Source organism: Schistosoma haematobium (genome assembly GCF_000699445.3).
Source record: "Schistosoma haematobium chromosome Unknown HiC_scaffold_350, whole genome shotgun sequence".
Classification (NCBI taxonomy): domain Eukaryota; kingdom Metazoa; phylum Platyhelminthes; class Trematoda; order Strigeidida; family Schistosomatidae; genus Schistosoma; species Schistosoma haematobium.
In genome coordinates this window covers 23166-38817 of record NW_026137091.1, presented here as the reverse complement: position 1 = coordinate 38817, position 15652 = coordinate 23166, and the positions used below count along the sequence as shown (strand labels likewise).

General features: G+C 37.6%; 1 protein-coding gene across 1 annotated transcript in view; it reads right to left on the bottom strand.

The window, feature by feature from the left end:
- Positions 1-4363: 4363 nt before the first annotated feature.
- Positions 4364-15652, bottom strand: part of MS3_00010699 (uncharacterized protein) — a gene marked incomplete at both ends in the record, with an annotated part of 31780 nt that continues 20491 nt past the window's right edge. The window contains 3 exons of the mRNA XM_051219096.1: positions 4364-4539; positions 5520-5615; positions 13532-13654. Of these exons, the coding sequence (XP_051063999.1) occupies positions 4364-4539; positions 5520-5615; positions 13532-13654 (395 nt within the window). The remainder of the gene's footprint in view (positions 4540-5519; positions 5616-13531; positions 13655-15652) is intronic.

The window sequence follows — 15652 nt, the reverse complement described above, 5'->3', positions numbered from 1 at the left end:
TATTGTTTAATTAAATCTTCCATTGATGTTTAGGACTGCAGGTGATCATTCTTTCATTGGCATATATGCATACCGCGCGTATGCCGCGATACTCCCTTGGTTCACAGGCATTACAAGCAGAGATGGATAATGGCTAGCAGTGGAATTCTGGACGCGTATTTCATCCTATTTGGGACTCGTTAACATCTCACTCTGTGACTCAAAACCGGTACCGTACTCTTCAAACTCCTGTAGTGACCTACTTTTATCAACAGAATGCGATGAGTGTAATGGAAATTATTATTATTATGATCAATTGTGCCAGGAATTATTTTACCGTGCTTGTTTGTTTAACTGTATTACAAACACACATTCTTCCGTTGCTTGTTACCTTGCACGAACTTACATTCGCACGATCTTGGTATCCTTTCGATACCACGAGATCGCCAACAAATGCATCTCGACTACAGCCATCAACTGCCTTCTGATATTTGGCTTATGGGGATCTTACCGATTAACTGCCAAGTAGTCTTCCTGTAGTGGTGATCATAGTCAACCGCCACTGACGCCACGCTATACTCCATCGCGTCACTTGTTTAGCTACTGAGTTCTGACCAGTTAATCAATTTGTTCTTTGGTAGTGCACACAATGTCAGCATATGGAAATATAGCGAATAAGAGTGGAATTTGTGATGATGATAATAAGCACGATAGTAATTAGTCGCTGATGCGTGGTAATGATAATCGTGGTGATTTATAAGGCATGAACCGGGTTAAGCTAATCCACTGTTTTATATTAAAGGCTTTCCTACTTTCTAGTCAGTTTCCCTCCGAAACTAGGACACTACATAAATGCAGAGGGTTGTGTTCTCTGATCTTCAGACAGAGGATAAATTTAGCAAGTTATGGGTGAAAATAACAAGCTAATTCAGTAAATGGCATCGACGGAGTATCTCCGAATGCTGACTGTGCGTTTGTCGCCATTGGAAGTTAAACATTGAATTAGTTCGTAATTATCCTTTAGACCCAGGAAAACGAAATGATTTGTTCTCGTCTGATAGCTTGATCGAAATGACATTCTCACGGATGTCGATCCTCGGTAAAATTGATGCGACGGATTAAGTTGATTGGTTAAGAGTTGGCCGCAAACATCTTAGCGATATCAAAATATTGTAGCTCAAGTATTCACTCACTTCCCTATTTTGTGTAGGCACTATATTTCCTAATATTTTGTGTTGGATGTCGAAAAATTTTGTATATTTGAAGAAAATTACCTTGAGATCCATTTGTTTTGTTTCACTGCACAAATAAAGACCTATCCACTACCAGTCTGGTTACTTCTAGCGATAAAACGATAGGTGGTCGTCAGAACAAAAGTACTGTTTAATAAAATACTTTGGGAAAATTTTCTGCGTAATCTTTCCGTTACAACTCTGATTTAAAATTATATCAAAATACAACATACCAGTCATTAAAATGAGTCAACATCAAAAATATGTAGGAGATTCAAGGCAAAGTACCTTAAAAATCTACTGTTTCCATGTACTTTAAGGGATTATATCTTATCGCTTTGCTAACCATCTTCTATTGATCAGTCTCCGGCTTTTTCAAATCTACATAATGATACACTTCTGTGGACAACGTCGATGCATATGCATTAATACTTTTAATCAGTCTATCTGAATACCGTCTTTTTAAACATCTCCATGATAACTATATGTACAATATTGATACTAGTTGGAAAAGAATCGAAGATCCGGCCTCATACTATTTGTAATAAGTCGTGTGGAGTTTGCTAGATCCGAGTATTCATAATCCTACTAGGAAAGCTCTTAATAATATGCAAGATGACATCGACCCATTAAAAGAAACATCACATTTGTTGAAACTCATTTTAGCCAACCTTACTAATCATTAAGAGCATCACGGTAAAATCAGATTCTGTAGTTTAAAAAGTAAAAAACTGAGGCAATTCGCATAACTCTGATTATAAAACCAACTAAAAGCATAAGTGCTGTCTACTGTGTCTTATGAAATTGCTCTAGTTAGGCCGAAACTTGTCTCTCACGATCCAGAAACATCAGAGATATAGGTTGACATTCAACATCTCTGTAGTTGTAATGAGTGGTAAATACTTATATATGGTAGTCATCGTGATATGAGATCACTTTGTGATACATTCTAGTGAGAAGTCATAGCAAGTGGAATTCAACCAGGTTGATTGTATGACATTCATCACTGAAGCCATCGGGTGGTCTTCAAATTATTTTGTAAATTGACAGAACTTGGAATTATGACTCATCGAATTCTGTATTAATTATCTCAAACTGTTGTCATAATTATAAAACTTTGGAAACGATGGACTCATTCTCTGATAACACTCATCAACATATAAAGCATTTGGTTGATAATTAGTGATGATTGAATTCTACCAAGGATCCATCAGCTTACTTCAAGCGTAATATGTTTTGAGGAATGAAAGTTTTACTGTTTATTGACTACTACCATAAAACTTTCAAATAATCTCCTAATAAAATTCCAAGATAAGAATATAAATTTACGACGGATTCTTTTTTGAAAATAAAGTTTGTGTATTATGATTTATAAATAAAGAATTTTGTAAAAAGGACAATTGGCAGCACAGTTGGTTCCTTTAATTCAAATGTATTGTTATCGTTTCAAAATTCGTTTTAAAATCAAGCAGAATGATCAAGAACTTCCACCAGTTCAAGTTTATCTTTATATAATCACAGCTCATTCAGTCATGAGTGAAGTAGAACCTGGAATATATGTCCATTGACCCAAGTTGTCAAATCATATCACAATAGTAAGACAGAATTTCTGAACATGAATAACAGTAGAAGTATCAATAATATCAGTGGTGAGAGAAAATTGAGCGTAGAGACTATTCAAGAAGAGAGAATGGACTGACGGAATAAAAGGTATAGAACAATTTAAAACTCAGGATACAGGAGAAAAAGAGTAAGCGGATCTGCATCATTGCGGTAGATTTTGATACATTTAAACTAACATTGGGATAAATGCATAAACTTCGCCGAGGTATATCAAACTCACCAGCACATCTTAGACCATCATTGAATTTCAAGGATTGTTGCCGCATTTACATTTGTCTGTTCATAACTCTCTTCCAACCTAATGCAATCACAACCGGAGTTGAAAGACCCTCAAAATCCCAATAACCTGTTTACCATCTATGTCTACTACCGCATGTCGTCCATCGGGGTTAGTCACTTAGTGACATCGCAAAAGAGCAATATTTTGATCGAGTACTAATAACTTATGAATGTTTTCTACTGTTTTCGAAGAGGAGTAGAGCATCCCAAACTCAAGTTAAACAAAAAGCTTGGTTCAACAGAGAAGCCAAATTACTAGTAGTATCAATGATAGAGAGCTGTGCTTAAGAATCATAGGTTGAGTGGAATGAATAAAATATAGGGATTAAAGTGCGCTGATGTTCGAAACCCCGAGTTACCGAAAACAATGGAAACAGAAGACACCTCTTCAACGAATTTTGACCGAAGTTCTCCAGATAACCTTACAGAATATGAATATCGCCTGAACCTCAACATTGCGAAGTTTAGTAGTCAACACTGACTCGTCCATTTCTGTACTTCTCCCTACTTGACCCTATGTTGTTCATCATCAAATGTACGAGGCAAGAGATGCAAGGTATAAATAGCACATGTCCGGAATACCTAATTTAATGAGAATCTGTAGTGTGACCAATTTAACCAACATTTCTTTGCAATTCTAAAAAGCGTCTACCATCACATATGACCAAAGACTTGTACACTACGTATCGCCAACTTTCATGTTTCTTAGCAATAGAACTATACGAAGACTGTTGAACAGTAGAAATTTCCGACATAGAGCCCACCATTCAGCCAGTCAAAGGCAACGTATGACCCAATTGTTGTAGAAGAGATAAGGTGTAGACAATGTTTCAAGGGGAGGGGAGGAATTCAAGGCTCATCAAGGAAGATGAGACTTTCAAGGTGAGTGAACTGTTTGAGACGATTACCCCACTGTTAAATTGAAAAATCAGTCGATAGGAAACATTCTAGTTATTTTTTGTTGTTATTCAGTGAGGTTAGAGCATTCTAAATAACGTCAGCGCTTTTTTTAAAAACTAAACTGAACTACGCCATCTACATACGCAATTACGCTACATCTCAATAGATCATGAACAAAGTGGAAATTAGGTTATATATTTCATTTAAATATGTTCACTCATTACAAAAAAAATAAGATATTAGATTTTATTGTCGCCAAAATCCCCATAGACCACCGCCAACTAAACGATCAAATTCTGGTACACTAGGAAAATACCAATAATTCCCAGTGACACATTTGGTAAAACGCATTACATCATCATTTTTCGATCTTCACTATCTCCAGTCATTCGATCCAACATGAAATCGAAATTTTTTGTGTCAGCTGCATATGCAATAAATAGTAGACCAGCATCGCCGGATAAAGTTCCGTATGGTTGAGATTGTCGAACTATTTTGTACTTTGATGGAGCATCATAATCTGCAGCTAATTATTGTAAGAAAAAACAAACACCAAAGACTATATTATTAAGTTTAAAAATTAAAAAATATGAAATACACCCTGCTGAAGTAAAGGTACAGAACCACACTTCGAATATGATAGTAATAAATGGGAAAGATTTGAAGTTCAGATGAATAGTTGTGATGGTATAGTGTTCTCGGAGTTACAGAATTTGGTTTCGCCTACACTTATTCGAATTGGATGCTCAAGAAAGTGTTTACAATAGTAACGAAATGTTTACAACTGAGCCGTCTACCTTGGAGGATATAACGCCAACAGAAAGACATACAAACAGATGGAACTGAAGTTGCAAAATTACTGAAAACTAGGATATAAAAAATAGGTATATTATAGTGTTAAATGATATGAACTACCTGCAGTCTGGAATCTGTTGAAAATTAAACAAATCTTTGAATAATTTCCTTCCATTTGTTATTTATTTATTCAATCGAACACAAAAATATTGGTACAAAGGTGCATCGAATACATATGCTCCACACAAGTCACTTGATTTGAGTGTGGGCTATGATACTCTACGGATGCTCAAACCGAAGCACGTGGTTTTCTCAGTAGGAGACACCCGGAGACTTCGACATAAAGGTCTGATCCACAAGGCATTAGAGCAACGTCAAGAGATGAAGTCCCATGGTAGCCTGTGACCAACAATTGGTTCATACGAAAATTGTACCCCCAGGATACTGGGACCTACGTGCACCATTGGTTTAGAATCAGCGTTCTCCAAATCCCAATGGTGGACTCTCCGTGTCTACTGAACCGGTTGAAGCGCCGGACATTCGCTTTTCGTGCTGTCAATCACGTAAACAACAGCCCCGTCACAAGAAGGCAGTGAGTAGGAATGCCCTGGCAGTGGCTGTATAAGCGAGGCCACGTGAGAGCAATAAAGTAAATGAATATAATTATTTCCTGAGAGATAAACCAATTGAGAGAGAAATAATGTTACTTACATCCAACCATTCTGGCGACATGAGAAGTAATAGGTTTGTTCTTCAACTCGATACTATCTTTCAATGTTCGACCAATCCATCCTTCTTTGGTGTGATCTATAAATCAAATAAATTAAAACTTATAACTGTTGCTAAAATGTAAATCCCATATAAGATTTCTACCTGTTACATACGTGTTAATGAATCATCGTTTTTGGAAGTGAATTAGTATCAGGTTCATTGTGAGATCAGAGGATTGATTGATCACTGGGCATCGGTCGACAAAAGCATTGACAAATAGACTGAGTCATGTAGATAGGTTCTAATTATCTGATGGGACTATTCGTGATTACTATTTACCAGTTTGGTGAGAGACGTTTAATGGCAGGGATCAAAATCATTCACAATGACGTGGATTCATTCACTCTTTATATTCTCTAACATCCTGATTTTCAAAATCATCTTATGTTTTTTTAACTTGTCTATACCTGGCTTTTTCTACAACGTCTGATGCTGTCACTACTTCTAATATGGTGTGGCAACTTGAACCTATATACATAGACACCAGATTCTAGCGTTGTGTGACTTATTTACTGAGTGATGACTGGGACGTGACTGACCTCCTCTACAAGTGAGATAAATTCATTGATTGACTATTTGCGTATTCACCAGTGTCATGCATGTCTAGCTCTTACGACGACTGATTGAATCCTGTCGATCAAGTTGTAATATAGCTAACTGTTTTAAGTAGCTTGAGATTGTGTGCACTGTATTTTGCTAACAGGTAGTTAGAGGTAGTCGGGAAAAAACGAAAGAATTGGATATGTGTCAGTTTGAAATATGGTCTATGGAATTCTATCAGGACAAAGAACTAGATGAACACCATGTTGGTCATTATTCATCAATTCATGAATCCAAATATCTTAGTTCTACTGACAGTCAGTATTTGATTGAGTAGCGATAGTAACATCTCGAACTTCAGCTGAGCAATTCAATTTAGAATCCCAGTGCTAGTGTCCCTTTAAGACTGCATGTACATCTTAGGGATAAACACCAACTGGCAAGAAACATAAATCCGGGGTTTCTAGATGACCACTACTCCCAACAGTCGAAGATCTGAAAATCATAATTCTTTACTGTAAACAAATAAAAGTGGCATTTATATGAGGTTGCCTATCATGAGGGAACAATCGCGATAAATGGAGTATTGGTAGAAATATTTGCTCATTTTGTGAAAGAAAACCTATAATATACTCGGTTATGTTAACCAAGTTACATAGAATAGATTTTCAATAGTTTTTACATGGTACAGAGTTAAGCGACCTAAATTACTGAATAACTCGCAGCATTTTAGCTTACAATGATTTTTTGGTCGTTGCCATATTACAATGCAGAATAATCTATTTGTCACAAAATTGGACGGATAGTCAGTCAGTTACAGACAACGTAGGATCCTGGTATACATATGAAACAGTTTGAGTTACCTCACTAAATTAGAACAGCGAAATGAAACTCATAATATAAGATTGGCAGAGGTGGTGGTATCAGTTATGGTAAGAAACATTTAGGAAGGTGACGATTCGTGAAAAAACAATCTCAAAACTCAGGATCTCGGGGTAGACAATGGTGCATCTGAGCCAATGTGACTAATTCTAAATCACGTCGAACAAAGTTTCCAACAATTGGTTATGACTAACGAATGAACTCCAGCCAGTTAGTCTATACCCGTTAAAGTCTCAAACATACCATCATATAAACTGATAACACATATGGGGTTTGGCCGCTCCAGCTTTCTTTCAACTTGATTCTATGCTGGCCAATGTTGAGAATTGACATAAAAGGTGGTCTGGGCCATGTTATACATCTAATCACTTCAGTCGATGAAAATTTGCAGCTCCATCAACCGATATGCCATCTTTGCCTAGTACTAAGGATAACCTATTCAGCGACGGAATGACATACAGAACATCCTCTAACAAAAATTACAGTCAGTGGTCTTGTGTGCTGTTAGAGGGCGGTTATCACTTCCCGGTTGCCCAAACCGCGGAAGGATTCTTCTGGAGGTGCTTGAAAAGGAAATTGGATTAGAGGTGGTCTTAGTGACCTGAGAGTGTGACCGCAGTGCCCAACGGACAACTGCTTGAGGTCGGTCACACACGACCTTTAATCGGTAATTTTTGTGCTAGCTCCGTACTTGTTGATACCCTACCGCCGGAGACGGATATCCGTGGGATAAGGCGAGGTGTGCATTTTTAGGGTCGAACTTTTCAAACCCCACTCCTCCTTGTGGGAAGGCAGCATCGCTGTCATGCTGGTTGTCTGAAGGAAACATCTTACTGCTGTCACACCTCTGTACAGTCAGCAGTACGACTTCGCCTTCGGCCCTTGGGTTTGTTGCTTTTAGTCTTACCGCTCTTCAAGCGACCTGTCTGAAATGGTAGGACCTTGAAGAACGGTTGTTCCAGCCAGTATAGCTCGGTTAATTCATCACGATAGGCAAGCCCGATCACCACGTCAAAGTAGCGACAACGGTCGGGAACATGAATATCAAACTCAAATTTTCAACAGTGTTATATTGATCCCTATCAGTGTACAGTTTAGAATCGAAATGAAATATCTGTACTAAGTTCCATACTTTTAAAAACAGACCATCAAGCCTCTTGTCCTTTCCAAATTGAAACTGATTACATTCATTGAATGATAATCTATAAATGAAACAGTTGAACTACAGAGTCAATACAACTCTCTCTCTCTCAGCCTAATTGGTTACGCAATCATATTACAGAAGACAATTAATCATGTTTACAATATGTTAAAAATGTGATGCAACTTCATGAAAATCAACATGATTACATTTTCAACACAATAATAATGATAAAATTGTCGATTACTTCATTATTATCAGAAGGGGTTTGTGGAGATTTTAGAAATTTTCACAGATTGAAATCATGAGTCAGTTGAAGCTAGACCACCATTGAAAACCTGGAAGCACGGGGTGCGGGATCGTGGATGCGCACTGCTGAGGACGAAACGGCCGTCCAGTGCTTCCAGGTTTTCAATGGTGGTCCAGCTTCAACTGACTCACGATTTCAATCTGTGAAGATTACTTAATTGTATAATTGAACAAATCACATGTTAATGTGATTTGCTTGTAATAATATTGCAATAATTTCTATGTTTATTATAGATAGAAATTGTTTTAATCTAGTCAAAATATATGTAGTTAGATAACCACCACCATCACCATCACCGCCACCACCACCACAACAACAACAATGAAAATATATAGAATGTTACTAGTTAGATTGATTGATCTGTGAAAACGGTTAGAAGAAGAGAATGAATTCGTTGATAAAGTCACGTTACTAAATTGACATAGAATTGAAATTTGTATTTCGTGACTTTTCAAACGTTTACAAATGTATTCGTATTAAATTGTGATACATTGAATTATCATAAAATATATAATAATACATATTGGTGATGAAAGAAATTAGAAACAATAATCATTACCAGTCAGCAACAACGTAGAACTTTGTACGTACGTGCATCAGTTCGAGTTACCATAACACATTAGCACATAGATGCAATTGTCGATTTAAATCCCATAGTGGTAAAGGTAATAAAAGTATAAGTAGTGATCGAAAGGATTAAGGATTGATGTTATTGAAGGAGTATAACCTAGGGACATGAAGAGTTCGCAAGATTAGAATTTGGGAGAACGCAAAGAGTGAATGCACCTACGCCATTGCAAACGCTTTCGAGCTATGTCATTCAAGGTCTCCAACCATCAGTTGCTATCGTCTCACAGATCCCAACCAGGTAGTTTGCATCTAATAACATGGCTCAGTCCACTTGTCTGTGACTTTATGCATTTGTGCCATGTTCTCGTCTGGCCGCCCCTACCTTTCTTCAAACCTACTCTCCTACGCCATTAAACATCACTCGTCGGAGCAGTCAGTGTTTCAGCATACGTAACACATGTCCCAACCATCTCAACTAATCAAATTTCATTACTTCATCAATTGATTTCCCATCCTTGCCTAGTAGTACCTATTCCCTAACAACTCCATTACCTACTTGATAGTACCACGATATACGAGCAATGCTTCGCAGACACCTACAACCAAATACTAGTAACCTACGAATATCCTCTACTCTTACCGGCCATGTTTCACAGCCAGAAAGTAGGATGGAACGAACTGCTGAGCAGTAAACACGTCCTTTGGTTGGTAGACAGATATCTCGCGTACGCCATAAATGACGCAATTTGGCAAGAGCTAGTCGAGCTTCCTGTATCCGTGCTGAGATTTTGTCACACACCGGACCACAATGGCTGATGAAACTCCCAAGATAAATGAGTCGGTCGACACGCCCGACTACGTCACTCCCTATCATTAGTTCAGATACCGATGCAACACAATCCTGGAGCAACATTTTACATTTCGAAGGAGAGAATCGCATCCCGAAAATGTTTGCATTGTTGCTTACGGTAGTCAGAAGACTCTAGGAGGTTAAAATATTTTATATAAATGTTAAGAATCAGGAAAGTGAAAAAAACACAGATAAATGGGAAGATTATTTTAGGATCGATGAAATAACAATTATCGTAGAAAAGATTTCCTAACAGAATAAACACAATGAAATGATAATAGTGGTAATAATGATAATAATAAGAAGAAAAAGAAGAAGAAATTCAGGTGGTGTCACACATTAATATGATGGTTGAAGAAAAAAGATACGAAATGCAAATGAATTCAATTTATTCTGTCTAAATTGTTGACTACAGCATATCTACATGTGAAGAATAACTGGAACTCAAAACAAATGTCAGCCAACACCACAGTCGAGATTTTCAATACAAATGTCAAGAAAGTTCTATTGTATAACGCGGAAACTTGAAGAACGACGAAAGCCATCATCCAGAAGATACAAGTGTTCATTAACAATTTTCTACGCAAAATACCTCTGATATGTTGACTAGACACGAACAGCAACAACCTACTGTAGGAGAGAACAAACCAGGTTCCAGCGGAGAAAGAAATCAGGAAGAAGCGCTGGGAGTGAATAGGAAAAATATTGAGGAAAGCACCCAAGTGCGTCACAAGGCAAGTTCTTACTTGGAATCCTCAATGCCAAAGGAGAAGAGGAAGACCAAATGACACATTACACCGAGAAACGGAGACAGACATAAGGAGAATGAACAACAATTAGATACAACTACGAAGGAAAGCCCAGAACAGTGTTGGAGAATGCTGGTCGGCAACCTATGCTCTTCCATCAGGTAACAGACGTAAGTAAGTAAGTCAAATGTTGACTTGACTTTACCATCAAATTTATAAATAAAAAAGAAGTCAAATATATGAAACCTACAGATCGCCTACACTATGGGTCATTATTTAAAAAGTATTACGAATCATACATCGAGAAAAGATTTACCAAACCACTAACAAGGATAAAATAAACAGGACAACTGACATTGAATATTATAAATACATTTTTCATTCTTTAGTTTATCCTCAACTGCTTATAATCATATTCATATTAAAATACATCATAAAATGAAACAATCCCATAATATCAGTATAGCGATTTGTGGAGATTGTATCATCTTCACAATCGAATTCATGGATTGATTTCAGCTAGATCATCATTGAAAACATGGAACTACTGCATGGTTGTTTTATCTTACCGTCGGATGGCAGTTCAGTGGTCTAGAAGTGAAGCATTCATGTGCAAGACCGAAAGTTAGTTCTAGTTCGAGTCCTAAGTGTGCAATCACGGATGGGCACTGATAAAGAGTCCCATATTAGAATGAAACAATTATCCAGTACTTCCAGATGTTCAATAGTGATCTAAGTTAGATCGATTCGTGAATTTAACTGTGAAAATTACACAATAATGATGGAGAAATCGAAAAAAAGTGTGAATTAGATTATGTAAGATTAATTTGAAATAGATACATTGAAACTATAAGTTAAAAGAGGTCATAATGATCAAAGATTTATAAACTGATAAGATTGATTGCGTAATACTTAATTAGTGAAAAGTTTGTAATAGTTTATGAACTAAATGAGTCAAAATCATGTGTGAACTAAAATTAATCTAAGTGAAGATTGAATAACAAAACTGAAAATACAATAATGATAATAAAAGATTTTAATCAGAGGGCTTTTTGGAGAGGATAGTAATTTTAATAATTGAATTCATGAGTCAATTGAAGATAGACCACAATCAGACAACTGGAAACACTGAACAGTCGTTTCATCTTAGTATGGAACTCCTGAGCGGTGTGTATCCGTGATCCTGTCCTGTGAGAATCGAACCCAGGACCCATTGGTCCTAGACAACTGATTCGACATCAAATGGTGAATGAAGCGGCTATCCAGTGCTTCCAGGTTTTCCATGATGTTCTAGCTTCAAATGACTCATGAATTTAATTATTAAATTATTACAATCTCCAAATTATGAATTAGACTGAGAAATGTCGCTTTAAGTAATGTAAAAGTTCCCCAAATGCCCTGGTATGGCCGAGAGTGTGGTGGGCCCGCCCTCCCTCTCGAAATGCTCTCACACAGCCACGCGTATACAGCCTCTGCCAGAGAAGTCCTACTCACTGCCTTCTCGTGGTGGGGGTGTTGTTCACGAAAATGAGAGGAAGAAAAGCGAACATCCGGCGCTTTAACCGGGTTCCAAACCAATGGTGCACATGGGCTCCAGTATCCTGCGGGAACAAATGGCGTATGAACCAATCGTTGGTCACCGGCCACCATGGGAATGCATCTCCTCACGATGCTCCACTGCCCTGTGGATCAGACCTTTGGGTCAAAGGCTAGGAGTGTGGTCCCCTAAGAAAACCACATGCTTCGGTTTGGGCACCCGGGCAGTATCACAGCCCTCACACATATAAAATCAGATCTGTGTGGCGCATATGTATTTGGTGCCTCCCTGTACTTATTATTACTGTTTAAGAGAAGTATAAAGGTGTTGTATCGTCTTAACTAGTAATTATTTCAAATAATTGATGAATATCAATGATACGCTAGGTGTTGATTAGACGATAACTTACTGGACTGTTTAAGACTGTGGCAACTATCCTTTTCAAACTCTTTGGAATATGGAAATAAAAATATACATACTTCTCATTGTTCTTTCAATGTATATAGATTGGCATGAACACAATTACTTCCATATTCACCTTCATATCCTCTGTATCTATCTTCGATTGACTGTGGACGTGTTTATTCACTTATATGTATATACAGTACTGATACTTATTGTCACTACAATTTTTTTCAGTCATTTAATCTCTATCACCTAATCGTATACTGACTACAATTGTAAGCAGATGGTGAGAATCCGCAAAGTAAAGTCAACAGTGAAGATTGATATTACTCTATAGTAAAAAGAAATGATTACATAGTACAAAAATTTGACTAAAGTAGGTAATGTGAATCACTAATTGACAAAAAAACTCAGTAGTCTTAAGGTAACCAACTTATTTCAAAACTATTAGATTCGACTATTAGGAGAGTATTGCGGATTTGAACGGGTGAAACATTAAAAACCGCAAAAAATTCAGTGATAAATTAGTTTTAGGATTTCAAAACGTTTATCTAGCCAAAACTAACTTATGGTGTCAACAATCTCTCTGGAGTTATCTAAGTCAAAACATTAAGGACGATAGTCCTTGAAGTAGAAAAGATATAGTATTTCCCATACTCACAGAGTTTACGTAACACATCGTATCGATTATTTTTTTAATTCCAGGAATCATATATAAACCTCACTTGATTAATGCATAACCCATCCCTTATGCTTGTTTTAGATTCTAACACCAAATGACCTCCGGCCTGTTCTTGCACATATATACATATACTTATTATTGATAACCTTAGTCGTTTCAATTCTTTTCATTCATATGTCAATCGTTTCACTCGATATATTACTTTAATGTTGACATTCAATACATATATGATTGTAGGCGACTGATGAGAAACCACGAAATATAATGAATTCATATTATACTTTACCTTTTGTTGTCCGAATCATATCCATATTGTGAACCCATTTTTGAACAACAGCGTAACTTCCACCGGTCTTTGTATTGATCGCCACTTCAGCTCGTTCATCAGGATCTGCCGGATTCTCTGTGCCTTATTATTAAATAAAATAAACGTTGGAGATGTTGGTTTTAAGCAGTTTAGTGATGGTATACTGTATAAGGACAATGGCTACTGGTTCTTTACTTAAAATCCGATTAATTTTGATTGAATTAAATACCGGGTAAACATCAAACAGTTGAGGAGAGTTCTGTGTTTTACCTGTGAAGCCCGCGAATGCCCCAGTACGGCCGAAGGTGGGGATAGTTAGCTTTCCCTCCCGAAATATCCTCACATGGCCACGCGTATACAGCTACTGCCAGGGAGTCCTACTGACTGCCTTCTTGTAGCGGGGGTGTTTACGAAATCAAGAGGACGAAAACCGAATGTCTGATGTTCTAATTGGGTTGGCGAGCACGCAAGATCCACCTAGGGGAGTTGAAGAACCCTGATTTCAAACTAATGGTGCACGTGGGATCCAGGATCCTGAGAGAACAAATGGCGTATGAGCCTGTTGTTGGTCATCGGCTATCATGGGACTGCATCTCCTGACGTTTATCCACTGCCTTGTGGATTTGACATATAGGTCAAAGCCTCAACGAGTGACCCCTAATAGAACCACGTGCTTCGGTTTGGGCGCCCGGGCAGTACTCCAGCTGTTACACAAATCAAATGATGAAGTGTGGCTTATATCTACTTGGTGTCTCTGTGTACCAATGTTTATATAATCAAATAGATAAAATTTTACTTTTGAAACATGCTCCCTCTAAGCCAAGGATGTTAGTGACTCGGTGCGTTTCATTACTGCTTCCCCTGAAGACTTGTTTACATTTGGTAATTAAATGTAACTAATGTCGAGATCCAACAACGTGTTTGATTACAGTGAGGACAATTCAATTGATTTCGCCTTATTTGAAGATCAATTTAGATGGTATCGCCCCCAAATGCCCTGGTATGGCCGAGAGTGTGGTGGGCCCGCCCTCCCTCTCGAAATGCTCTCACACAGCCACGCGTATACAGCCTCTGCCAGAGAAGTCCTACTCACTGCCTTCTCGTGGTGGGGGTGTTGTTCACGAAAATGAGAGGAAGAAAAGCGAACATCCGGCGCTTTAACCGGGTTCCAAACCAATGGTGCACATGGGCTCCAGTATCCTGCGGGAACAAATGGCGTATGAACCAATCGTTGGTCACCGGCCACCATGGGAATGCATCTCCTCACGATGCTCCATTGCCTTGTGGATCAGACCTTTAGGTCAAAGGCTAGGAGTGTGGTCCCCTAAGAAAACCACCTGCTTCGGTCTGGGCACCTGGGCAGTATCACAGCCCACACACATACAAATATGGTGTGGCGCATATATATTTGGTGCCCTCTTGTACCAATATTTATGTGTTGAAATAAATAATAAAAAATAATTAGATAGTATCGGCATGTTTTATAAGTGTCATCTCAACGACCTATACATCAAGTATTATTTGCCGACAGCGGTACGGGATGGAATAATTAAAGAGGTAACCAGTTTATGATACGGCGCTGTAATATTGAAGACAGACATATGCAACTAGCAGCTGCTCGTCCATCACCACCACTCCGTGAATATGGTCCTAACGACCATGGTATCTTAATGGCGTAAGATGTTATGAAATATAACTAACAATACAGAGCCTTGTTGAGCTAAACCCAAATACCTTGGTATAACTAATAATGTAGAAAGTTTACTGTGCCACTCAAAACGCGATGAAAAAACCCAAACATACATGGCCTTTCAAACAGGAGTTCTACTTTTATCTTTCATGTAATAATGAGTGTATTCTTAAAATTAATAAGACGAAGGTGGAGATCTGACGTTTAAACTAAGTAAACAAATTATAATACATACTTTGTAAAAGTATAACCGTTGAATCTTTGTTCTACAATTTAGATTAGGAATGAGAACTACTTTTCAAGTTTTATTTAACAGTTAAATCAAATTCAATTGTAAATATTAATCCCATTACGAATATAATAATAAAGATAGAAATATGCAATATGAAATAAAATATAGAATAATTTTA